Source organism: Ornithodoros turicata, chromosome 2 (genome assembly GCF_037126465.1).
Source record: "Ornithodoros turicata isolate Travis chromosome 2, ASM3712646v1, whole genome shotgun sequence".
NCBI classification, from domain to species: domain Eukaryota; kingdom Metazoa; phylum Arthropoda; class Arachnida; order Ixodida; family Argasidae; genus Ornithodoros; species Ornithodoros turicata.
In genome coordinates, this window is record NC_088202.1 from 69,176,645 (window position 1) to 69,204,009 (window position 27,365).

The 27,365-nt window shown below is 46.7% G+C and overlaps 1 protein-coding gene across 2 annotated transcripts in view; it reads left to right on the plus strand.

Annotated features, from left to right (window-relative positions):
• LOC135383686 (uncharacterized) overlaps positions 1-27,365 on the plus strand; it is a 78,540-nt gene that overhangs the window by 24,628 nt on the left and 26,547 nt on the right. For both annotated transcript variants that reach the window (XM_064613055.1, XM_064613056.1), the window contains 6 exons: positions 2,505-2,807; positions 6,145-6,300; positions 8,908-9,261; positions 15,444-15,529; positions 18,554-18,773; positions 22,809-23,102. In XM_064613055.1, the coding sequence (XP_064469125.1) occupies positions 2,505-2,807; positions 6,145-6,300; positions 8,908-9,261; positions 15,444-15,529; positions 18,554-18,773; positions 22,809-23,102 (1,413 nt within the window). The remainder of the gene's footprint in view (positions 1-2,504; positions 2,808-6,144; positions 6,301-8,907; positions 9,262-15,443; positions 15,530-18,553; positions 18,774-22,808; positions 23,103-27,365) is intronic.

A 27,365-nucleotide genomic window follows, 5' to 3' on the forward strand; every position in this document is an offset into this window, starting at 1 on the left:
TCACTGAGCAAGACCCGACGCGATGTCGTGAACGGGCGGCGGAAGTAGAGGTGCATTTCCGCCGCTCCGTCAGAGCACACGATTTTAATGTTCCCACCCCTGTGGCATTCTGTCGTCCAAAACAGACGAAAAATCAGAAGGTGTGGCCTTTCTCTGCCACCTCATTGGTCGCCAGTATATCGTTCTCGTCACCACTCGCCGACGTCGTGAAAGAGATCGGTATGGCAATTTTTTTTGGCTCGACGTCTCTCCCCTGCCAACGCCGGAAATGCGCGTCTATTTCCGCCGCCAGCTCACGATGTCGCGTCGAGCGTCGCCAAGTGAGAACTGACCCTACGGGGTGCGTCCGAATAGTGATGCGCCGCACATGCCGTCATAGTGCGCGTCACATGTGCGCCTTCCAGCCAAAGTATTCGGACGAACACACCTGAGCACAGCTACGCGCGCCATCTGGTGCCGATCGTCCGTAACGTATATTTAATAAAAAAGACTTCACACGGCCAGAGATCGGAACCGGTATTTTTTTCGGTCCGGTTCGGGTTCGGGTTCATGCATATTGGTTCGGTTCGGGTTTAGCTCCGCTGAACCGAAATTATCAGCTTGAACCGGTTCAGGTATATCGGTTCGGTTCGGGTTCGGCTCAGGGAGAACACCCCCCTTCCGCACACACGCAGACAAAAAAAAAATCGGTCAGCGGTCGGGACATTTACAGGGATTGGAACCGTTACTTTTTTCGGGCCCGGTTTAACCGGTTCATGGGCAGTAATTTTGCTACATGAAAGCGAGCTTACGCTCACTGTACACGGTTGTAAGAGGAAGGTGTGAGATAACCGTTTCAGGTGAGTGAAAAAAGGTCTGCCAGTAGCACAATGATTTCACCTCTGAACCGATTCCCGAACCGGTAACCGTATTAATTTTTTTGGTTCAGTTCCGGTTCGGTTCAGGACAAGCAAAAAAATTGTTCGGGTTCGGTTCGGTCCGGGTTCGTCAGAAAATAACGTTTTTTTCCGGTTTTCGGTTCGGGTTCAGTCCTGGTTCCGATCCCTGCACACGGCACATTGCATGAGGTGCTGCAAAATCGGCCGTTGTAGCAGCGACAATAATTTCTCGGAATTCAGCGTGGACACCGAGGCAGTTATGGCGTTTTCATTTGTCTTGCAGTTTACCTACATGCGCAGAGAGAGTGAGGTAGACATTCCAGACAATGTGTGTAGAAGTCGTGCACGACAACTGACTGAAGGACGAAAAGTAAGCAGAGCGTAGTAACGTTCCCAAAAGGAGCACTCCGGAAGAGAAGAGACGACGAGAACTCTAATTCTGGCAACAGTAGCGTGATGTAGTACTGGGATCGGCTTGCTGCGCATTTATCCTGCCCAAGGCACCCTCCAATCGGGCATGACACCCATCATGCAACTTCGTGAGCAACGGTTGTGTTCTGACAACTTATTCAAGGCTGAAGGCGACAATCCTGCACGGGGAGCATTTGTGTGTAGTTTTAATAATCTATTCGCAAATAAATCATAAAACCGTTAAACAAGTTCCGTCTGCTCTGTAAAACGTCGTGTTTCGTTTAACATTCCTACTTCAATACTTGTTGGGGACTGGCAGCGACGGCGTCTCCCGGGTTGCTTATCACTGATCACCTCATCTTATGGGTCTTCCTCCCGATTTTCCAGACCTTCCAGCCTATCTTCCTGCGTTTCTCATTCCCGTGGAGTGGTCCGAAAACTCGTGTCGATTTAAAATTAACGAAAGAGCGAACGATCAAATGTTTAGTGCTAACACGTATCTCATATGAGAGACTAAACTCACAAGCGTAATTGTTCCGCTCTGTTTCGCCTTCGCGGTATGCCCATTTATCGTGGTATGCCGCCATTTTTGCAAACGAAAGAGCCGTCAGCCGCCGAAAACTGTCGTCTGCTAGACTGTTCGACGAACGCGCCCTCCCCCGAAACACGGCAGAAGCGGGAAACGCGAAACGCACTCCGCGAATGTCTGCATCGGAGGAGACTTCCCAAAGTGCGCCTTCTGTGACGCACATGTGCGCCTGTGGAGAATTCGGATGGCGCACCATTATGGCGGCACTTCCGGTGTGCGGTATGCGGTGACGCATCTCAGACTATTCGTAAGCACCCCCTAAATCACTGACCCTAAATCATTCCTTCTTCCCCGGCAGACGCTATCTATGAGATTTCACAGTGCTTTGTCCACGGTGGGACATTGCCTTGGTTGGTTGGTTGGTTGGTTGGTTGGTTGGTAGGTTGAATTCGCGCAAGCGAATTCTGCTACCCCAAAAAAAGAAAGACGGTAGACGGTTTCTGCTTTGGGACATTGCCTTATTTCAGTGCCTTCTAGTCCTTGTTCGTGATGTGAATGTCGCACTGTTAGAAAAAGCAATGAAGCATGAAATGAAAGTAAAACATCGAGGCGTTCACAGAGCTGTGTTCTGCATATTTGTTAGACTTGTACAAACACGAGTGACATAATGTCTATTTAATTCGCAGACGAAAGCATGCATCAAATGGACCACCTGTCTGTATCGGATGTTCAAGACACATCGGCTTCGGTAGACTGGATCGTCGCAGAACGTGGGTCATACACACCAGATGGTTTTCTTCTGACTTTAAGACTAGGCGGTGATGTTCGGTCCACGAAGCTGGAAGGTTCACTGCTGCGAAATTACGTCATCAATGGCTTACTGCCGTTAACAGACTACACTGTCATTTTGAGGCCCTACAAAGATACATTTTCCGGATATTACAAGGTTGGAAAAGCCCAATCCGTCAGTCTGCGTACGTACGACAAAAGTAAGGAACGCTGTTGCTTCACATGGCTCTTTGATAGCGAGTTTTAGTATACCGTTGGTAACGTTATCGTGCCTATCGGAACCAATCGCTGTAGTGTGTGACTCAGAATCCTTATCTACTGATTGGTTCCAGCTGATACGGTTCGACGTAAGCCACATTGTCAACGGTCTGCTACAATTCTCAATGTCCTACAAACACGAAAGAGTGAAGTATGTAGGTTCTAAAGGAGCTCAGCAACTTCAATCATGTTTTAAAATGACAGTCTTTGAGTCTACAGTTAGATCAGTAATGCAAATGTAAAATGCAATAGCGTTGAACGCTCCTCGTTTCCTTCGCCTTGTTCCGCCGATGCGTGGACGACACTTCTTGCAAGACCTCCGTGCTACCGCCCGGGCCCGCGCCTCGTTTTACAAAGTTGCCTCTTCCTCGTATACCTCTCCTTTGGCCTTCGCCGTCGTCTCGTGCAACTCACAGTAAAGCAGACATTCCGGTCGCGATCTCCCTTTCGACATGTCAACGAGTCTTCGTGGAGCAGGCTGCACTTTGGATGGAAACGTCAGGAGGTTTTCCGTGCAGCTTTAAAGTAGAGCAAGGACGGGGATTGGGAGAACTACCCCAGCTATCAGTTTAGCTGTTTTCATATTTAGCCAATTAAATTGTCAATGTTGGTCCAATATAGCAAGCAATATAGCAATACCTTGTGGTATGCCGGTTAAAAGTATGGATGGACTAACGTCTGCGCCTATTTCTACGCCTATTTTGAAGGCACATAACGCATACTACAGGAACGTCTACCAATGACTAATTATGCGAAAGCACGAGTATGCGTGCGAACGACATTAACGGGCGAGGCGTCCGCGAAGGTGAGCGAAGAGGAGAGCGTGCACCAAGATGATACCGCGGGAAAGGAAGAGGATCCGAAGGAGAATCCTTCTTTCACTTCAATTTGTGTGTATTTCGCATTCTACTCAGTTACTGTTTGCCTAACTTAACATGGATACTTTCTTTGAGTACCTTGTACAGCTCCCGGTAACCTTGATAATAACACAAAAAAATGTTGTATAGTGGTACAGCAACCATTGTACCCAACCAAGCCAAAATAGAGCTATCCCCCTCTCCCCCCCCCCCTAGTGTTCCTAGGGTGGCCGCTATCGCGCTCCGAAATGAGGCAATTTTTCCTGTGTTATTATTAAGGTTGACGGCAGCTGTACAAGCCTGTTGGAGTCATCCATGCTTCAACCGTGATACCAACAAGGTCAGCTTTCTATTTATATGTTTTTCATTGTATTTATCGCTAACACTGCTTTTTGTGGCACAGACATGTCCCCTTATTGGGCTTATCCCGTCGAGGACCTAACATCCTCTTCAGAGACTACGATAATCTTGTTCCTTTAAGTCATTGCTGCATTGTTGCTGGTGGTAGTCTGCATCATCACGTTACATTACCATTCGTTCAGATCAGGGAAGGGTAATGGTAACGGAAACAGAAACGGTATGTTACCGAAATTGGAGATGGTAACGACAACGGAAACGAAAACGCATACCACGGTCCTCCATTACCGGAAACAGAAACGGAAACGATTTTATCATCCGGTATTGAATTCGGGTAATGGCTATTCCTGTTGTGCGATCACATTTGAGTGACTTTTAATTTTTTGCTTTTGTATTTTGATGACTCCATTCCCTGTAATGCTCTAAATACTACTCTAGAGCATGGGTAGAAAGCGCAAATTGGATCTCGAGGGTGCATACCTCACTTACCACGCCCTAGTCCTCATAACTCCATCACATCAACACGAGGATGCCACCCTATGGCTTTTAGTTACTTATCTTGTAGTTTTTTTCTTTTCACTGTGGCCATGGCAGTATTATTTACTATTGAAAGCGTCCGCTTATGAATGCGACATTGGATGAAAGTTATGCCCGTCTTGAGTTGCTGGACTCCGAGTGACTGAGGACTGAAAACATGTTCCTATATATACGAGGGGCGTTCAAGTCAAACCGGGACTTTTCATTTTTTGCAAAAGTAAAATGAACTTACAGGCGAGAAATTAGTTTAATTTGTCAACGTAATCTCCAGCTGCACTAATGCACTTGTCCCAGCGTTTCACGAGGGCTTGGATGCCAGCAGCGTAGAAATCCTTACCGGCGCGTGGCAGCCATGATCGGACCGCATTTTTGACCTCGTCGTCCCTGCTGAAGTGGCGGCTCCCAAGGAATGCCTTCAGTGGCCGGGGTGCTCGCTGGGGGCGAGGTCTGGACTGTAAGGAGGATGTGGCAGCAACTCCCAGCCAAGTTCCTGTAAGGTGCGTGTCGTGAGATGCGCGGTATGAGGGCGTTCCTTGTCCTGTAGGAAGAGGACTCCTTTGGTGATGAGCCCAGCCGCTTTTGTTTCAGCGCTTTATGCACATCCCTCAGAACCTGGCAGAAATATGCACTATTGATCGCACTATATGCACTACTGATATCGAGACATGTTATCCGTCGGTCCTTGAGGATCATGCGCTCCACAAGTTGGATGTTCTCAGGAACTCTGACACTGGGTTCTGAGCCGCCCCGGCCGGGATCGCCCAGCACTGATGTACGGCCGTCTCGGAGACGTTTGCACCACTCAAGCGCTTTCCTGCGGCTAAGTGCATCGTGGCCATACTGAGCCTGAAGTTTTCTGTGGATTTCAGATGACTTTACGCCTTCATTCACGAGAAACTTCATGACAATTCGCTGTTCGATGTGCGCGCTCACCTCGTTGTCGGCCATATTGTCCAGCACGTTTCTTCTGTTTTGCACAAACTTTGGACCACCACGTGGTAGACGCGGAGGCGTGTCGCGTGTGAAAATGACGAAAAAGTAGTAGCGCGAGCCATTTGTACACTCAGGAGACAGAAAGTCCCGGTTTGACTTGAACACCCCTCGTATATATATTTTTATCGTGCAACGTGTGCACATTCCGATGACGTAAAGTTACTTGTGTAGTGTGTACGCATGACACCGAAGCAGCACTTGGACAAAGCAGGGTGCAGATAGAGGTTCTCCTCCCGCGGTTCGGAACACAGTAACGGAAACGAAACGGAAACGAAATTGAAAGGCCGGTATCAGAAACGGATAACGGAAACAAAAATATAGCAGTAACGAAAATGGAAACGGTAACCAAAATATCCTTCCCTGGTTCAGATCTTGTCAAGCTTGTTCTAAGACACCACCATGTTAATTACCAGGTCCACATGAAGCGACGAGTGTTATAATACACCGTCTCTCGTCGGGTTTGATTCATTGGAACTACCTAGTACTTTGCTGCTACTAATACTGGAACGCGACCTCCGTTTTGTAATGCCTCTAGGTCTGCCCGTCAGCACAGCGCCTCCTCGACTGGAATTCAGCATCCATTGCCAAGATCCCATTGTTCCCAGCACCAACATAACGCTGACCAGTGTGTACTTATGTGACGAATTACAAGATTGTTTTCAAGGCGCCGATGAAATGAAAGAGCTTTGTGGTACGTACACATAATTCAGTTCGCAAAACTATTTGTCGTCTAAACAACATTGTAGTTCGGCCCCACCTTTTCTTCGCTGTCAGGGGACTGTCAGATCCGTTGGGATCCATTCCGAAACTACAGTATCGTTTTACTCCTCCTTCCTCGCCACAATAACGTCGAAAATCCGACGTGAATTAGTGGAGTAGCTGAGGTGCATTTCGATGAAATCCATAGCAGAAGCAGGATGTTGACAGTATGCCTGAATTCCCTTCCTGAAAATCAAATAAAACGCCCTTCGGACAAGGCCAATCAGCGAGCGCCTCCTTTGGCTAGTACAAGTCCAAGGTGGCGCTAGAAAGGGGGGTACCTCGACCGCGGCGCTTCTCCCGTACATCGGAGTACGCCGCCGCTAGAAGACGGCGCCAGCGGGCGCTGGGAGTCTGAGGCAGACCTCGGCAGTTTTGACTTTCGCTCACTCAAGTTCACTCACCACCCGCCCAGTTCTCGGCTCGCTCACTCACGCTCACTCATCGTCTGCTCAGCTCTCGGTTCGCTCATTCACGCTCACTCCGCTCAGCTCTCGGCTAGCTCAGTAAAGTTCACTCACCACCCGCCCTGTTCTCAGCTCGCTCATTCACGATCACTCAACGTCCGCTCAGCTCTTGGCTCGCTCACTCAAGTTCATTCACCACCCGCCCAGTTCTCAGCTCGCTCACTCACGCTCACTCACCGCCCGCTGAGCGTCTTGCGGTCTTAGGGCTGTTCCTTATCTTCCATCACCCCTGTGTGTCAACCCAGGAGATGACCACGAAATTGACAGCCGGATAGCTGATCCAAAGAGTGCAATGGTGCACGGCTCCGCGCAAGAAATATGTAAACCGAATCCAATTAATTACTCGGAAAAATCACTGAGTGTCGACGCAGTTTTTTTCTTGCAATATTTTTCACTGAAGGTCCCGATGCGGAAAACAGAGGATCCGTAAGCGTGCGAAGTAAATTTTAAAAGTTATGATGTTTATTTAATTAGTGAGCGTATGCAAATGAACCGGTCACTACTCAGTTCATAGCTCCACTCGCCACTCAGACTCCACTCAAGACTCGCGCACTCATGCTCAGTCAGTGGCCGCTCAACTCTCGAATCGTGCGTTGACGTTCACTCAGTGCGCACTCACGCTCGCTCGCTCACTCACTGCCCGCTCAGCTCTTAGCTCGCTCACTCACGCTCAGTCACTACCCATTCACTTCTCGGCCCTCCCACTCATCCTCACTCACAGCCCGCTTAGCTCTCGGTCTCGGAGCTCTCTCCAAACAGTCTCGACTAAATTAATGTAGCACGCAGGAAGGCCCACGCTTTATTTGTTTATTATTTATTTAAACCAGCTTTATTTAATATTTATTTTATTTCCGTTGCGGTAGCTGCTATGCTAGTGCCCAGGACTTCTGGACGGGGCTGTAAGATTGTTCTAGTTTTAAATAGTTATAATAATAGTAGCCGCGGCAGCTTTTTGCGCTCGCTAGAATCTGTCGGCTGTTATACTACGAATTGTGTTTTTTGTTGTTGTTCTTTTTTCTTTTTTTCATGTGAAAGCCCCGCATTTGTTCAGGAATATACGAAGCCCCTGTTCGTGTGTCTCGGCTAAAAATAAACTCCAAGAAAATACTGCCGAACGTGATTATTGGCGAAACTCATCGAAATGCGGACCGCCGACTGGGGAAGGAGCGCATACCTCCGGCTCGCAGCGCTCTCTGTGCCTTTCTTCCAGCGGGAGCGTGCGGTTCTCTCGCCGGTCGGGGTACCACCCTTTCTAGCTACCATAATGTTACTATCGCTGGAGCTTCCTTAGATGTACAAGGAGTGCAAATCTTGAGAACTGGTTTATTTAATATAAAAGTGTATAATTTATAAATACAGCGGCATGTAAACTTCACCACAGCCACAATTCACCCTGAAGAGCAACACAAAGGTCGCGTACCTACATGCGGCAAAAGCGCGCAGCAACGCGTTGTGGAGCGGAACATTCTTGCCGCGGTGCGAGACAAAGCCACCTCTGCGTTCCGCTTTCCCTCGACCGTGCAATGCACGATTTTTAGCGGCATGCCGCAAATTGAGTTATAGAACAGTGCTGATCATCAATTCGGGCGCACTAGATTCTCCCTAGATATGTGCCGACGGCGCAGCGGCGTCACTTCCTGTCGGTATCAGCAAGCATGCAGCATGCATAGTCGTCACAAGCGCCGAGTTGATAACCACGGCTGAAAGCAACACGGGTAGCACAATATCGTCACTGACACTGCCTGACTTGCGAAGGACACCACTGTAACACGAGTGGGATAGTCGCAACATTCCTTCCCCTTATCTCTTGTAACCACCGCTGAGAGCTTGTTGGTAGCGTGCTCCAGGAACGAGACTGGTTTCAGAATAACCTACGGGAACAACCGGCCAGGCGGTCCGTGCACCGTGCATTAATTAGCGCGACAAAACGAACAAGCGCTGATGGCATTGCTGATGGTGCGGCTCGCTTCAAGTGTCTCACTTCTGGCTCCGCAGGTCGGAAATGCCTTTAAGTTAACGCTGCTTCAAGCTGCACATGTGACATAGAAACACATCTCTTTCGTCTCTTTTAGGTAATATGATACACATGAAGTTGTCGGCGGAAAAGAGCGCCGTAAAATCAGTCACCCTGACGTGGAGTGTGTTGCACCCGAGCAGCCCATGGACAACGTCTGTTGAAGAGCAAAGAACGACACTTTATGGAAAAAGAACAGAGCCCGACGGGTTGTTTGTGACAACGATATCGAACAATGAAGTTGTCACTCCAGATGTTAAGGGTCTTGCAGGTAGACGGTTGATGATAGATAACTTGAATTCGTCCACAATCTACACGTTCTTGGTGAGACCCTACGTCAACTCAACTGGAAGCAGGCGTGGCTACAAGGTCGGCAAGCTTCTTTCTCTGTCTCTGCCTACGAAGACTACTGGTATGTCACATACAGTGTGTCCCAGGAAACCTGTCACTAAATTATAATAAAAAAAACTACGCCACCTAGAATCATGCGGGCAACGGAATTTGTTCTTTTCTAGGTTTTTGGCGCCTCCTGATGTGAATGTCATGTAACGTAAGTTTAATTATGTAAATATTTGCGAACTGAACTCGGAAATTTGCAGAGTAAACTTCACTTTTTTACCCCACCAATATGAAGGTCGTATCGCATTTACTCAAATTTAAGATAATTCACAGTGATCTTCAGGAACTATCCCATCGGTAAAAATAGCCGAACATTATGCTTTTCGGAGAACCCAAGCATAACGCGGGACGACTTTTTGAGCGCAATCACTGTCAATCCGACCATAGCCCTCTATATACTACATGCCTGCCTAATGATTTCGAAACACACAGGCGTCGGCCCTCCACAACAGTGGCGCTAGTTTCCTAGGCTGGTGATCGTTACTTGGGAGCGCCATCAGCAGTATCGGTCACCCCGCCGTCCTCTGACCGGTGGCGTCTGACAGTCGGAGACATGACATAACACCCAAAAAAGACCGTACCAACGCTAAGTGGAGCGGCGTCTTCCGATAACCGCTGGCTTATCGAGCGATGACGGAGGCTTGCGTAGCGTGTGCCTATCCGGGGCGCTTATCTCCGCAAAGCGCTGTACAGCAGCGTATGCACCGAGCATACGGCAGCGTTCGCTTGCGGGGAACGCAAAGGTCCCAAGCAGCACAATGTACCGAAAGTCGAGTGCAATGGCGGGTGGACGGTACGTGTTTTATCAGTGCTCTTTAGTTTCACGAGTCTGTTCAAGGCCTTCCACCTAACCGTCCACCGCATTTAGTGAAGGAAGAGCCGAAGTCAGGGAAAAAGACGATACAGTGGTTCTGTCGACAACACAGAGAGGAAGATTGTACGCAGTGGAAGAGGCGCTTTCTTCGTCAAAAATGGCGGTCGCATCCACAGAAACTGCGAACGCTTGGTTTTGGCATCGACGATTGGGGCACCTGCATCCGGGTGTGTGCATGAGCTTTGTGGAGGTCCCTCATGCATCGGAGAACGTTGCATGACGTGCACTCTGGGCAAGCTCAGAAAGAAGAGTTTCCCTACCGACGCTCCATCGCGAGCAAAGGCACCGTCATTGCTCAGACTGTCCGTATTTGTGAATCTTGGAAACTGGCTCTTCCGTACGGTAGCGTGAACGGCCAATTTTGCCTCATTGGGCAGGCATGTGGTATATAGGAGGCTATGGCCCGACGAAATGAGGTTGCTAAAGCAGCTCTTACAGTGATAGCAGAAAAAAGCGAATTTCCTGAAATTGGGAGATGGGAGGCGTGGTCCTAGCGGAAGCCGGACACGATAAGCCATACCTTTGTTATCTCGTTCTACGATACCGGTGTGGGCTGGGTTTCCAGCCTCCTTTGGTCGGACAGAGAACGATTTCGCTGAAAAATTTGTCGCCCGCTATCCTCTGGGACACAGGGGTGGCATCCATGTATTGCACCGTAGACGAAAGCGTGCTGGGTGAGCGCAATGCATCCTGGACAGGTCCCGGCCGCACGTCACAGCAAACGTCAAGGCACACGTGACCTTAAAGATATGACGCCCGTGATCGGTGGCCAAACAAGTTGGTAAACAATGCAGTTGTTGTTTCTGTGCGACGTTTTGGATGTCTTTTGATCAAGGTAATTATTTTTATCGGATAATCTCGCAGTAAAACGCACAGTTTTGCACATGAGGCTTCGTACTGCTGACGATTTCCAAAGATGTGATCTCACGTTAAGACCCACTGAGCCGGTGCGATGTACTTAAATTAAAGAAAAATGGGCTACCATGTTGCGGAAGAAGCACCGCATGTTTACGCTGGCAAAATACCTTCATCACCTGGCTTTGTAAGCACGGAAATATATCGGTAAGCGGCAGAACGACATGTAAAAAATCACATGACCTCAAAATGACGTTTTCTATGACGTGCGACCAGGACAAGATGGCAGTTTTGCCAAAAGCACCCGCGTGACGGTAGTTACAACAATGGCGGGTTTGTGTCACCCCTGTGCTCTGGGAGCTCCGTAGAGCATGATGTTCGGCTTTCTTTTGTTTTTTTTAATGGAATAGCTCTTCAATATCCCTGTCAATCACCATTAATTAGAGCAAATTCGGCGCGCTCTTCACATTGATCGGGTAAAAAGTGGCCTTTACAAGTTTCCTAGGTCTGTTCGCAAAAATGTACATAATTTAATTTACGTTACATGACATTCACATCAGGAGGTGGCAAGAACCTAGTAAGAAGAAATGCCGCTGACCGCATGATTCTATGTGGCGTACTTTTATATATATATATATATATATATATAAAAGTCCAGAACAGGTAAAGAAGGGATTCAGAAGCCTTGAGGGAGAGTTTAAAAAATTTATTACAACTAATTACGGGAGAGAACTAAGGTTTATTTACATGTTACAGGGGTCGACGTTTCGGCGACAGCGTCGCCTTCCACAGGACTAAAGAGGATTGTAGTGGGCAATCGCTTATAGAAGGGCGGGAAGAGTTACGAGAGAGGAGGAATCCGCACGTGGAACGGGTGCTGGTCTTGGGGTTTTTTTCCAGGAGCTTTGTCCTTGGTCGTCACTGGGGAGTGGGGATCTGTAAAGATAAAAGGAAGAGGCGGCAGAAATAACGGAAATGGGTCGATGTGCTCAAACCTGACCCACCTGTGCTCAAACCCTACAGTGCAATTTTTGTAATGCACAGTACATTGGCCAAAGTACAACAAGTTTCAGAATTCGATTCAACAATCATAAATCAGATGTGACAAAGAAACCAAATCTCCTGGTTTCCCGCCACTTTCGCGAACCCGGCCATTCCTTCAGTGACATAACTCTATTCATTTTACAGTCAAGTTTCACATCCAACCGTAGCAGACAACAACGTGAGTCTTATTTAATCCATAAATTCCAATGGACAATAATCGAAGACCCGGGCATATTGTCCACAGTCCGCAGCCTCAGCTCATGATCAGGTTTGAGCACATCGACCCACTTCCGTTCTTTCTGCCGCCTCTTCCTTTTACCTTTACAGATCCCCACTCCCCAGTGACGACCAAGGACAAACCTCCTGGAAAACCCCCCAACACCAGCACCCGTTCCACGTGCGGATTCCTCCTCTCTCGTAACTCTTCCCGCCCTTCTATGGGCACCGTGCACTAGCGAGAGGACGCTGCGGTCGCTTGATCGACAGCGCCACCCGTGGCGATTTCGCGCGTAACTGTCTGGTACTGACGCCGTATCGGCGCCTTTGCGTATGTAGCTTTGGTGCGTACGGTGTTTTCCCGAATTTTATATATCGGCTTTGGGGCTTTGGACTCATTAACCCGTGAGACTACTTGTGCAGAAGTGGTTTGTCACGTAAAATGTATGCGATGGGAAAGCCTTTTGCACGTGGAACATTATGTGTCTATGCACAATGTGTGACACAATGTGTAGCGCAGACAAGCGTGTAGTATTCGCGGCCCGCATTTACGTGAAGTTAAGTGCACATTTATCCGCAAGGGACTACCAATTATAGACTACACATCAGAGACTAGCTGCGTCCAGTACCTGCGCTATGAGGACGGAAATCTCGCACTGAAGAATTCACATGAATAATACAGTCAACAACAAATTGGAATATACATTACGAAGATAGCGGAAAAAAACGTTCTCGTTTCTTTCTTATGCATAATCCGTTAACGTGATGATGCACTGTCAGGATAAGTTCCTTAGTCAAATTATTCCCAATCTTGCATCGCTCAAGTCGGGGGATTCCCTTTTAGCCCTTTGTGCCTGCATTTGATGCAAAGTCATAGTAATAAAAATCAATCAGTCAATCAAGATTGTTTCAGGATATAAATAAGACGTGTTTTTGTTTGAAACTGGATATGTAGTGATAATAATGTTTTATTAGTGCTAAACAACGACCACAGCGGCCTTAGTATAGGTGGACATAGCGCATCAGACACATTGTCGCAAATTGCAACATAGAAGCAGCCAGAAATATCACGCAAAAGAAACACAAAACATAAACTATGCTAAAAAATAAAATAAAAATGACAATGAAGAAACAGTGAGGTTGCTGTTCGACAAACGCATGATTACTTTTGTGTGTGTTTGCGTGTGTGCGCGCGGACGAATAGGAAGGAGCAAAGAACCACTTGTAAACCGAGATCACAAGATTTGGCAACGATAATAAGATCATAGGGACAGAATGCACCTACATAAAATGATGACGGCTTGCGAAATGCAGCTCGGGGAGGACAAATAACTCCCTGTGTTCGCATGCAGGCTTTATATTGAAGGAAGACGAGGTCCAAATCCAGTCTTCGCCGACACGCCGCAAAATTAGGGTCCGAGTAAAAGAAATAAATACTGTACGACATATGGCAGACACTAATTTTAGCCAAGCTCCACGATGTTCATTGGCAACTTTTTCACGTCAGTTGCTGCGCTATAAGTCCGCATTGTGATGCTCAACTGGTCATTGACAAATATACTAAATGCAAGGAATGAGTTCTAAGTTTGAAACAACGGATTTGAGCGGCACGTTGGGTGGATTGCCGTGAAAGCGCTCTCTCAAATACGTGATCGGCGGGACGATACAGCGAGAAGGACGAAAACTTTACGGCAAGTTGCCTCTCTTTCACAGTAACTTGGTTGTCGTGGCAGATTACCACATATAATTAGTTTCCATTTTGTCTTCTCTTTTGACTTTCTTATGCAGGCAGCTTCAAATCGCTCTTTTCGAACGGCGAAACTAGCACAGCACTGCTAGACGCTGCTGGCTGGTACCAGGGCATTACGCCACGTTTCCCCTCGAGGGGCCGCTGTCGTCGATAGAAAACTCTAGCGCACGGTGCCCATAAGCGATTACCCACTACAATCCTCTTCAGTCCTGTGGAAGGCGACGCTGTCGCCGAAACGTCGACCCCTGTAACATGTAAATAAACCTTAGTTCTCTCCCGTAATTAGTTGTAATACATTTTTTAAACTCTCCCTCAAGGCTTCTGAATCCCTTCTTTACCTTTTCTTATATACTTACGTGTCCATCCGTACCCCCTGAATCATCAGCATATATATATATTCCATGAGTATCTGTTTCTCGACGTGCAGCCATAGAAGCCATCTTAATCTGTAAGTTTGAATTTCAAACACGTCTAGCGTCATTTACTTATTTCTTTAATGGCTTTTTTTCCTCTTTATATATATATATATATATATATAATGCAGGAAAAAAACGCCATTAAATAAACAAGTAGATGACACTAGACGTGTTTCTTATTCAAAATTACATATTAAGATGGCTTCTATGGCTGCACGCAGTGAAACAGATACTCATGGAACGATGCGACAGCACCAGAGGACACGTGTTTCGTCGTGTTTGCGGATCGTCAACTCTGGGTAGTTGCGCATCGTTCGGAATTGGCAAACCAGGGGTCACTCAGCGAGCGATCTACACCTGGGAGGGTGACCGAGCACTCCTCAATTCCACAGTGCAAGCCAGTGAATTATAATGCTGGAAAAAAACGCCATTAAATAAACAAGTAGACGGCACTAGACGTGTTTCTTATTCAAAATTACATATTCCGAACGATGCGCAGCTACCCAGAGCTGACGAGCCGCAAACACGGCGAAACACGTGTCCTCTGGTGCGGTCGCATCGTTCCATGAGTATCTGTTTCACTGCGTGCAGCCATAGAAGCCATCTTAATATGTAATTTTGAATAAGAAACACGTCTAGTGTCATCTACTTGTTTATTTAATGGCGTTTTTTTTTCCTGCATTATAATTCACTGGCTGGCACTGTGGCATTAAGGAGTGCTCAGTCACCCTCCCAGGTGTAGCTCGCTCGGTGAGTGACCCCCGGTTTGTCAATTCCGAACGATGCGCAGCTACCCAGAACTGACGAGCCGCAAACACGGCGAAACACGTGTCCTCTGGTGCTGTCGCATCGTTCCATGAGTATCTATATATATATCTTTCAATGACACCTTTTCTGGGACACCTTGCACGTACCCCGTCAAGCTACAGCTACCAAATACATATCAACAATCTGAGTATCTGTTGGAAACTTCTGCTTATGAAAAATGAGTACCAACGATTTATGACATTTCGTTTGAAATGTGTACCATGACCACGCAGGGCTACAGAACGTAACGAGTTTTCATGTGGGTAACAACACGGCCCTCGTGATCTGGAATGCCGAAGTGGACGCCGATTATTTTCGGGTAATATGTCGCACCTCATTGTAACACTTCTTTCAGAAATACCGACCGCGACTGAGGGGACATTCCGCGAGAATAAAAAGCTCAGGAAGTCAAACAAGCGGATGAAACACGGCATACGGTTCTGCATCTTTCTTGATTGTAACCTCGGCAACAGCTGTGTTCTCTCAGCAGAAGCACGGCTCCCTGTAGAGTTTATCGCGTCGTAACTCTTATAGGTGAAGTTTTAAATAAGTTTCAATCTCGTTATCTAACAATATCCCTGCAGCGACACAGATGTTCTGGTTCTCGCACGCATATATGATGACAAAACACTGAAAGGAGATTTTGGTCAAGTTGACAACCTCGTAATTATAGAATAATTATTGCCGCCACTGCTTGAGGTTTGTGCTTTCGTACCGGTGCTGTTCACGTAGGGCATGCCAGAAATGACTAGTGTGTGGAAGAACGACGACGTTGTGGTATTGCGCAACTGATTTATTCTAACTGAAAGCGATACAAGTCGACTTAACTGATTAAGTCGATCAATCGTCTGCATGCCATCTGGTCTATATCAACTTAAAGCAGAAGTCGACTCAGGAAAGATTAGTCGGTTGGCTCTGCTTGTTCAGAGGACAAATGTCGACTAAACTCCGCCACGTAAACTGCGGCAGTTCACTTGCTCAGCCGCTTCCTAACGTCAATGCAGGATGTCTCGTCTTTCCTCCTCTCAGGTTCAGAATAGTATAGGTGTATGACGACCAAGGGCACACGAAGAAAAATAGCTGGTAGAAAGCAGAAGTACGTCCATCATAGTGTAGGTGACGTCTGTACAATTATGAAAAGAACGGCGTGCTGAAACTTCCGGAGACGGAAGAAGAAGAGGAATAGTTGTTTGACAAGAACGGCGTGCCGAAAAGCTGAAAAGTACTGAGAAAAGTAATATATATACAGGGTGATTCAGTTAAATCCCCAGACTAAATAATTCGCTAACGGGAGCACCATTCGAAGAATTTTCTTTTTTACAAGTGCCTGTCCAATACCACCTACACGCTGCCACCGTGTAAATGCGTGGGAGGCGCTCATTATTCGAATGTGTCTCGAAAAAAAAAAAGAACAAAGAAAGAAAACCTCTAAAGCAGGGCGCCGTCGGCACTGAAATGGGTACTACTCCTTTGGGGCCCTTAGTGGGCACCTTTTAGAGGAAAATCAGCCACCGAAGCGGATAATTTGTCACGGTAATTAATTGATTTCGATTTACACGTCTTTGCCGCTGGTCGCGGCGAAGCACATGGTCGTGGCTGGTGGCGGCGCCGCATAGTCTGCAGAGATGATCTCGGACAGAAATCATTTTGACTTATAGAGTGTTGTAGCCATGGTTATCACGCGGTCTGTGGCTGTGTGGGATAAGGGGCAGTGTAACGAACGGACAGGACGGTCTCGACGAAATCATTCCCCATCAAAGAATCCTTCTACTTTAAGAGAGTGCTCCCATAGCCCCCTTCCTTCATGGTTTCTTCTTTTGCGTAACATTTATAAGGCAGACCTACACGTCCTACCAACAACAATGAAGTTAAATAAGAGCTACAGAAGAGTTACAAATGATGAGCAGTAATCTAAAGTATCTTGGTTACAAGTTGACATATGCTGTATACTCGTACCGCATTCACCTCAAACATGAAGCAACGTGAAACTTTCCCATGCGATTATAAAGATAGCAAATTCAAGAAAGATAGCAATTGCGCATTCCATTGACAGAGCTGCGTCAACGTCTTGTCCCGGCAGGAGCAAAAAATATTCCATTGGCAGAATTAGACATGCACTGAACGTTCCATTGACGGAGCAGGGGTGAAAATTTGGGTAAACGGTGGTACACTCTAAAAACAGAACTTCACCGCATAGCACACTGTGCGCCAACCATTGCCAAGAATGATAACGTTATCGCTTCTGATTCGAAGAGAGACGGGGGCGTACGCCTTTTTGTGGCAATTTGGGTATATGAAAATTGCCATAAAAAGGCGTATGCCCCCGTCTCTCTTCGAATCAGAAGCGATAATCCTATCATTCTTGGCAATGGTTGGCGCACAGCGTGCTATGCGGTGAAGTTCTGTTTTTAGCGTGTAAGGTTTCACCCCAGAAATTTCCTTGGGGCAGAGCAAGCGCAACATGACAGAGAAGAAGAGGCATGCGAGAGATAAGTGAGGCCGTGATGTTCGAGCTCTTTTTACTCGTGCGATGCGCACATTGCCGTGTTGCTCTTGAACAGTGCAATTGCAACAGTGCTCTTAAAAATGAACTTCACTGCGTAGCACGCCTTAGCCAACCATCATCTCGAATCATATCGTTATCTGCACTGATTTGTTGAAAACGAGAGGCGTACGCCTTTTCTCTGACAATTATGAACAGCATAAGTGTCACAAAAAAGGCGTACACCTCCCGTTTTCAACAAATCAGGGCACATAACGATATCATTCGAGATGATGGTTGGGTAGGAGCGTGCTATGTGGTGTAGTTCATTTTTAGGAATGTCGAAACAAAAACTGGCTGATATGGTGCAAGTTACGATATCATTCGACTGGCAGTACCAATGCCCTAATCCAGAGCGCTGCGAGATGGAGGAAGAAATATGACGGAAGAAAGAAACAACTGGCCGAAGCTGTTGTCAGAACGCTCCATTTTGACCAGACGAAGACAGAGCGCGCGTTCTAGCGGTCGGTGGCTGAAACTCGAATATGCCATATAGGAATGATATCAAATCAACGACAGCGACAGATCAGCTATCAGTTTCTTTGTCAGAGAAAACAAGTACTACATATTTCCTGTACACACTACATCCGCAAATCCGATAGTCCTCCTCGCCTCAAACTCAAAATGAAGGGTTTTAATTGAAGTTTAATTCCATTACATACACAAACAACATTCAGGAAATCGAGCCCTTAACAGCTGTCGCTGTGAAATTGCTATCCCGATGAAATTCGCACACTTTCTACGATGATGCTATTAATCTGTGTGCAATCCATGTCATTTTACCCCGTCTCTCGCCGCCAGTTTACCTACGGAGACGTGCCCACCTGGACAGAGTCAAGCGTGTCGAATATACGAAGCTTCCCAAACCCTACAACCCCTGACCTGAGAAACAAATTCTTCAGCGTCCTCCTGCTAACCAGCATTTCACCGTCATTCTTCAATGGTGTCGCCTGTGGAGCACAAGGGTGCAGCGATACGACCACGATGAGGATTGATGATGACGACGCACGTGACGAAGCACGTAAGTTCTGACAGCAGTAATTTGATCAACAAGAACAAAATTGGTGTTTATTGTCTTTGTTGTCGATGAGCGTTACTGTAGCAACAGGATTCACAACAGAATCATATTAGTCGCACCTGTGCTGGTGTTTCACCGTTCTTTAATACTTTAGACAGTTCTTTAATTCACATGCGCTATAATGTTAGCATTCTTTTAAAATTGTTGGACAGTTTATTCTGCTCTGTTGTCAATAAAACAAGGCGCCCTAGAGATCACGTACACGATTTCCAATGTCCTGATTTATTCAATGCAATGGTGCGGGCTTCTCCCTTCCGCAGGAAATTTTTGAGCACAAGCCATATTTCTCGACTTCAGCTAGTATGGGCGACCGGGACCCTCTGTTCACAAACATGCGACGTCACGAGAAGACCTGCTCGAGGTTATATTTTGCTGTGGTCAGCAAGAAGAACGCCTTGGCTGATAGGCTGATAAGTAGGGTTCCGCGTTTTCGGTTTTAATCGAAAAACACCGAAAAACATACGCCGGGTAAATTTTCCCTCATTCGGTTTTAATAGCAAAACGTCGAATACAGAGAGACACACTCTAAAAACTGAACTTCACCGCATAGCACGCTGTGCGCCAACCATTGCCACGAATGATTGGGTTATCGCTTCTGATTCGAGGAGGGAGAGAGGCGTACGCCTTTTTGTGTCAATTATCATATATCCAAATTGACACAAAAAGGCGTACGCTCCCCTCTCTCCTCGAATCAGAAGCGATAAACCCTATCATTCGTGGCAATGGTTGGCGCAGAGCGTGCTATGCGGTGAAGTTCAGTTTTTAGAGTGCACTCCAGGAACGATGACAGAGAAAAATTGCAGCACATGCCCAGCAAGCTGTTGATGCAGATCAGAAAACCATACAGAAATACAATGGTCGTGAAAAATGTCCGTTTACGTTTTCGTTAGCCGTAAAACGCCACCGCAGCTAACAACGCCATGTTCAATGAACGACGTGCGGAAATTACATTGGATTTCTATTGACCGATAACTGTCAGGTAAACCATGTACAAACAAGGATAAACATCGAAAAACGCCGATTTCGTGAAAATCAATACCACCGAAAAACATACCGCGAATCAGCCCAAAAATAAAAATCGAAAACACTGAACCCTACTGATAAGCCTGATAGGTGCCCACCAGGGTGCATTGCGTGATGGCGTTACGTAATCGGTGACGTAGAGGCTAAAGTTGTTGACTTATTTCGAACGACAGAAGGATATCGTCTATGTAATACAACTGTCGTCAAGCGTAAGGTGCGACAACGTGCGTGGATGCGTCTCAGATGAGGAAACCGTTTGGAGAACGTGTATTGCGCCAATGAATTGGGTAGTGCTTCGGTGAAAATGTTGTAATCCTGGATATGATTCATCAGTGAACGGCAGTCTTTTCGTAGTGCTTTAAATCAACTTATTGATACGTCACCTTTGTTCGAACTCTACGAATATGATAGGCAGTAACTGCTTTGAGGCTGAAACACACCAGATGACGCTGCCTCGTCCTTCTGTTCTTAGAAACCTATATACACGACTCCGTCTTTAGGGTCCGTAAGAGTCCGTCTTTAGGGTGGTGACATCCCCAGTCGAGGTCCCTCAGGCGGCCGCCATATTCATTCCCAGCTTTAACAGAATCGCGAAGGGTGTTGCAGAAGTAAACTTCACCACATAGCACGCCCGTAGGCAACCATAATCTCGAATGATATCGTTATCTGCTCTGATTTGTTGAAAACGGGAGGCGTATACGACTTTTTTGTGGTAATTATGAACAGCATAGTTGTCACAAAAAAAGGCGACGCCTCTCATTTTCAACAAATCGAAAGCAGATAACGATATAATTTTAGTTGATGGTTGGCTAGGAGTGTGCTATACGGTGATGTTCATTTCTAAGAATTTCCAAATTCAGATATGCTCGCTATGTCACGCCGGCCAGGGAATGGGGACCAAGATGGCGCGGCGTGCCCGCTGGCAACACTCACATCTGGTGGGCGACGCAAGCGGTGTGTCGAAGGGTGACACCACCCTACACTCTTAAAAATGAACTTCACCGCATAGCCCGCTCCTAACCAACCATCATGTCGAATGATATCGTTATCTGCCCTGGTTTGTTGAAAACGGGAGGCGTACGCCTTTTTTGTGACACTTATGCTGTTCATAATTGTCACAAAAAAGGCGTACGCCTCCCGTTTTCAACAAATCAGAGCAGGTAACAATATCATTCGAGATGATGGTTGGCCAGGAGCGTGCTATGCGGTGAAGTTCATTTTTAAGAGTGTACACTCTTAAAAATGAACTTCACAGAATAGCACGCTCCTACCCAACCATCATCTCGAATGATATCGTTATCTGCCCAGGGGGCTTAATCACTTGCACGCGTTAGGAGCTAACGAAAGGCTGGGCACTCGTCGAGAAGGGCACGTGATAAAACACGTGCACGGCGCTCTTCGCGCGATACGTGAAGGGCGTGGGATACGTCACGCGCAATGTGTCACGTGCCCATGTTTTTTAATTTCCCGCCGCTCGTTAGCTCATAACGACCGTAACGACGATGAAGCGGTTAAGCCCCCTGGTTTCTTGAAAACGGGAGGCGTACGCCTTTTCTGTGACGCTTACACTGTTCATAATTGTCACAAAAAAGGCATACGCCTCCCGTTTTCAACAAATCAGGGCAGATAACCATATCATTCGAGATTATAGTTGGCCAGGAGCGTGCTGTGCGGTGAAGTTCATTTTCCAGAGTGTAAGACGGAGTCATGTATGTAGGCTCCCTACTTGTGTTCTATGTATGTGTGTGTGTGTGAGGAAACAAGGTAGGAAGGTATGTAGGTAAGTAAATATATAGGTGTAGGTAGGCAGGTAGGTAGGTAGGTAGGCATGAGTGTGTGTGTGTGTGTGTATCGTGTCGTCTGCTACGGAGCGCCTTGTGGATAAGCCGTAGGATGATATTCCCTATGGCCAGAATAGCACGAAAGCACATGACGTTAAACCCTCACGTTCACGTGGCACCAAGTTAAGGCGTTTCGGGCATCTTCCACAGGAGTATTTTTGGCATCTTTCACAGGAGTATTTCAGGGAATGTCTATTCGCAGCATTCAGTCCCCACAGTCAGTGGTAGGAGTGCAAGGGTGCAGGCGAGCTGGTACATTGTAAAAAACGACGATAAAACCTGAGACACAGAACAGAAAAAAGACAACACGACACGTTCTCGTGTCGCGTTGTCTTTTTTTTTTTTTTTCTGTCCCGTGTTTCAGGTTTTGTCTTCGTTTTTCCCACACTCAGTCCCCATTTTTTTCATCCCATGTACGCAGTTGTCGAGTCTGCCGATTTGAATGTCTATATTACTGGTTCGGGTACACTCTTAAAAATGAACTTCACCACATAGCACGCTCCTAGCCAACCATCATCTCGAATGACAACGTTCTCGCCCCTGATTTGTTGAAAATGGGAGGAGGAGCCTATTTTGTGCTCATTATGCACGGCACAAAATAGGCTCCTCCCCTCGTTTCCAACAAATCGAGGGCGAGAACGTTGTCATTCGGGGTGATGGTTGGCTAGGAGCGTGCTATGTGGTGAAGTTCATTTTTAAGAGTGTACCTGGCATCAAACTCGTGCTGTTTTGATTACATCACCAGCTAAACAAAATATATACTTTTGTTAAGACGACAACAGACCTCTGTGTCTGATTGCTATCGACAAACGTCTAACAGGAGTGCACCCTTCGACCTATATCGGTATATAATTCCAGATCACCAGAAATGTCATGCCCACATCCTTTCATGCCCAGACCCTGTAAAGGATGTTCTCAAGTATATTCGCGTTTCCCCTTCTCTTTGTATGATTCCTATGCATCTCTTGCCTTTTTCTGTGCACAGCCACGTTTATTTAGGCCGGCAGTATACACTGGTTGTATGTTCCAGTGAAGTTAGATAAGACCGGTCATTGTGACGAGGTAGACTGAATGCTATTAGCTGACCCAGTGATTGAACACTATTCTATTCTAGGATATCCAGTCGTCGCTATATCGTATATAGCAGCCACAAGTCCCACGTCACTGTACGTCAACTGGACTGTGGTAAAGCACAGTTCGTTGTCCATGGATGGATTTTGGGTCAGCTACTGCGAGGAACCTGTTACGTCATGTCGCGTATTGCTGTTGCTGGACGAATCAGTAAGAGTCACGGGCCTCGCTCCAGCCACAACTTATATCATTAAAGTGCAACCAAGAACAAGGACACGTTCTGGAGATGTTCAACTCGGTTTAACGAGCGAAGCGAAGGTATCCACCTGGACGGACGGTAAGTGGACTTGTTTCTGATAGCAGTCGAAGAGAATCTTTAAAAAAATCGGTTGCCCAGATCAGATCGCGATTTCACTCCAGGAGTGTTCCTATAACTGGTGCGGATATACGCCAATAGCAGCACCCACACATGTTTTTCATGAAAATGGGACTTCTCGAGCCATGCGTCTGGGAGGCCTGATACAGAACACCGACACGCCTCATTTAATTAACCCTTTACCGCATGATTTTTTTCTATTTCAACACGAAAATTCTGTGAAAGTCCTTTGGTGCCCCATTGGCCAATTCCAAAATTTGATGGCACTCAGAATAATAGCTTCTGTGTAATCAAAGAAAATGTGGTGCAGCCCACATATGGCACGTCATGCAGTAGGGTAAAAATTAAAAATGGTTTTTAATCAACATTTAGCTGCTGGAGTATTCAAGGTTGCCCTCACCATATAAACTCAGACCTAGAAGCTTTATGACATGTGAAAGGTCGTGAAACAGTTGGATTCTTTCCTCAAGTACAGGCCAACCTTGCATTTGTTGCAGCACACAAACGTCTTGGATGTGCAGCCAGGATATTTACATCGCTGGCGCGTGTCCATAACAATAGGAAAATGCCCTATCCCATCTAGCCGCACGTCTTTTTGCGGCAGAAGAGCTGCAGGTCCCCTCTTCTTCTTTTCCTGTAGCTGTCCATCAACATCGTTGCTGGGTCTTCCTCTTTTTCGCTGCACGTTTTTACCAGCTCGGCAAAGTGCTTCAGCTACCTCCAGCTTGAAATCAAGAAGCGGCATGTTTTGACGGTTGGCACGCCCCCACAGCAACCACGCATTGACAGCTGCTAGGTCCAAAATATGGAAGGCAATTTTGTGGTACCATTTCTTTGATCGGATCCTAATCCTGTAGAGCCCAAGCATGGCGTCCAGTAGGTCAACCCCACCCATGTACATGCTGTAGATTGGCGGATTGCGGACATGTTATCTTCACTCGTTTCTTTTCCTTTCTTTCGAATCTTTCAGCCTCTCCGACTGGCTCCGTTTCGACATAGTGGACATTGTAGTGACAACTTTGTTGTCGAACCATACTACGACCGACACATCAACATTGTCCACCTTCGCAGTTTTCTCAACCATAGCTCCTCGCCCCTTCTTTCGGTACTGTGCATCCTGGAATCCGATTCTGCCTCACTGTTCCCAAAGCAAGCAGGCCATTCTGCGCGAGATAGACCTGAAGTGGCAAGCTGTTGAACCAGTTATCAAAAAACACTTTGTAGATTTTATGACGTATAGTACAGTCGCGCACAAACGCGTGACAACGTTGCTGCTGGATCCGAGGTCAGGGCATCCTTGAGGAACTGTGTTGCTCTACGCCCCAGCAAAAATCTCTATTTCGTAGCTGAAGCCTGACACGCCGCTCTGTACAAATGCTTTGTATCCCCACTTGTGAGGTTTCTTAGGATTGTACTGTTTGAGGGAAGATCGAGATTTCGTTGGAATTATCTGCTCATCAATCGCTAGGGGCTCTTCTTTGGGAATGAGACGTAGCCTGTCGTTCAGCATGGTCAAAAGCAGACGTATCTTGTGAAGCCTGTCATGACCAGGTTCACCACTAGGGACAAACGCTGCATTACTATTGAAATGTAAAAACCGTTTGATCTCTTCCCATCGGTTGCAAGAAAGCAAGTCTGACACTGCAGCCTGTCCCACGTACGTGTTCCAATACAATCTGGTAGCCGGTAACTGCACAATTGACATAAACAGCCCAGTGCCAAAAAACTGCTCAATTTCTTCCGCGGAAATTGCGGCAGGCTTATTTGGGCGAGACCGCACGTAGTACAGGTTTGTTTGTGCAGTGGTGTGCTCTAGAATCTCCTTAGTCATAACAAGTCTGAAAAAAAATGCAGTGGACTGTCCAGATCCTGTATCTCAGAAGGAAGGGTGACATCTCCAGAGAATTTGATGGCATCGTTGTCCCGTTGCAGTCTCCTGGTCGACCACTTCGGTGGCGCAGTCTTTTTTTTTTTCCTTTGGGGCGTGACAAACGTGTGCTCAGGTCGTCTTCATCACTCTCTGTGCCTGAAGATGAGCTTATGCAGTTGTTAGGTTGTTGATTTGATTCTGGATGGTAGCTTTCATCATTGTCATCCGACAGTTCACTGTCTTCGCTGTCAGCACCTTCGCCAGGTATATCTCTTGAGCGCGGTCTACTCCCTCCATAGAAGACTCGAGTATCCATCACTGGAAAAGTTCACAAAAAGCGATATATTCGCAATAAAGAAAAAAGGATAAGCTGTCCACAAGCCATTTTTGGAAGGACATTTTGCCCTACTAGCAAAACAAAAGTGCCTCCTCATTTGGCATGATTCATTCACCTGACTGCATGTTGTGCCACATCGGGCACAAGCAGAAAAAGTGGGTTACCTCTATTGATATCTGCCTGAATCGAAGACGTAGCTGATTATGCAGAGGCTTCCCTTGGCAGTGCCAGAATAAAAACGTTTTCCAGCTGTGGTCCGGGTTTGTCCCGCCCAAAGATTCAAAAGGTTCAGGTAAACACGAAAAGTGCGGGCCTTCCCTCCTGTTCCCACCTATCGCGATAGATGGCAGCGTGTGTCTGCCAATGGAAAGAGCAATGTGTCCTTGATATGGCAGAGTACGGCGATTTAAAGAGACGCCTCATTTTGGCAGGAAAAAGTCCCTTTAAACGGTGCGCGCCATATATGACCCACGATGCAGTATTAAGGCTGTTTGAGATATATCTCGCTGATGAAAAAAAAAAAAAAACAGAGGTTGCACGTCCTGAAATCTACATAGACTTATCCGCATGCTCCGGTTGTGCTCTTGCTGACGTCCTTGTGCGTATGTTAATATCACATCACATTAAAATTTTCTCAAACACAAAACGGCCTAAAAGAAAAGAGAACCGTGATACACGTGGTGGGATCTGGAACATGGCTGATTTAGTCCTCGTTTCTATGCCTGTAGGGGTAGGCGGGCGCATAAAGAGGGCAGAAGCGAGAAAGAAGAAACACAAATCTGTACCTTGCTGAGTGCAACTTCTTGGTGCATGAACCGCTAATACCCTATAATGTCAGACTTGGCCTGTTGGTACTGCATCCTATATTATAAAAATTGCTCAAGCAAGAGAGAGAGCTGATGTTCTGTGTTCTGAGGCTGGAACAACATAGAAGGGACAACCACATACAACGCCTCAAGTTGCTTAAGAAATTGACGATGAAAGAAGGAAGTCACTGGAAAGGTTAGCCAGCTGTAGGACTCGAACCCACATCTTCTGGAGTACCGGTCCAGGGCTCTACCAACTGAGCTAAGCTAACACGCCTTCTCAGCGACTTCCAGGGTGCGTCATCTGAAGGGAAAAGCCAGTCACTCTCTCTCACTCATCCTCCTTTCACTTTTACATTTTTACACACTCATACGCACATTCATACGACAGGGAAGCTCAATTAGCTTAGCTCAGTTGATAGAGCCCTGGACCGGTAATCCAGAAGATGTGGGTTCGAGTCCTACAGCTGGCTAACCTTTTCAGTGACTTCCTTCTTTCATCGTTAATTTCTTAGGCAACTTGAGGCCTTGTATGTGATTGTCCCTTCTATGTTGTTCCAGCCTCAGAACATCAGTTCTCTCTTGTTCAACAATTGCCGCTTGCTTCGATCCCTGTCGTATGAATGTGTGCATGAGTGTGCAAAAATGTAAGAGTGAAAGGAGGATGAATGAGAGAGAGTGACTGGTATGTCCCTTCAGATGACGCACCCTGGAAGTTGCTGAGAAGGCGTGCTCAATTGGTAGAGCCCTGGACCGGTAATCCAGAAGGTGTGGGTTCCAGTCCTACAGCTGGCTAACCTTTTCAGTGACTTCCTTCTTTCATTACTCAAGTAACGAAGGACAACTGCAAGCGCTACCTGTGTGTTGTTGTCATCGTCTGTCGTTATTTTAGCGCTTTTAATGGGTGCGAATCGTTTAACCCAGTATTCTTGAGCCTGTGGAACGACTTGTTTAAAACTCGATGATGGGAAAAACATTTTCAATTATCTGGAACCGACGCTTCCTTTTGGTACGGTTCATTGCAATTTTCTTTTACGTGTAATGAATGAATTACGTGTAACGGATTGGTAGGAATTATGTACTTGGGTTGGATTGTCGCAGAAGGGAACAGGCAAAAGGAGAAGCATATTCATTACGTCCGGATAGCAATGCAATCAGAGTGCAGCAAAGGGTCGGCAAAACACTGCCTATACTTGGAACAGGATAGTATT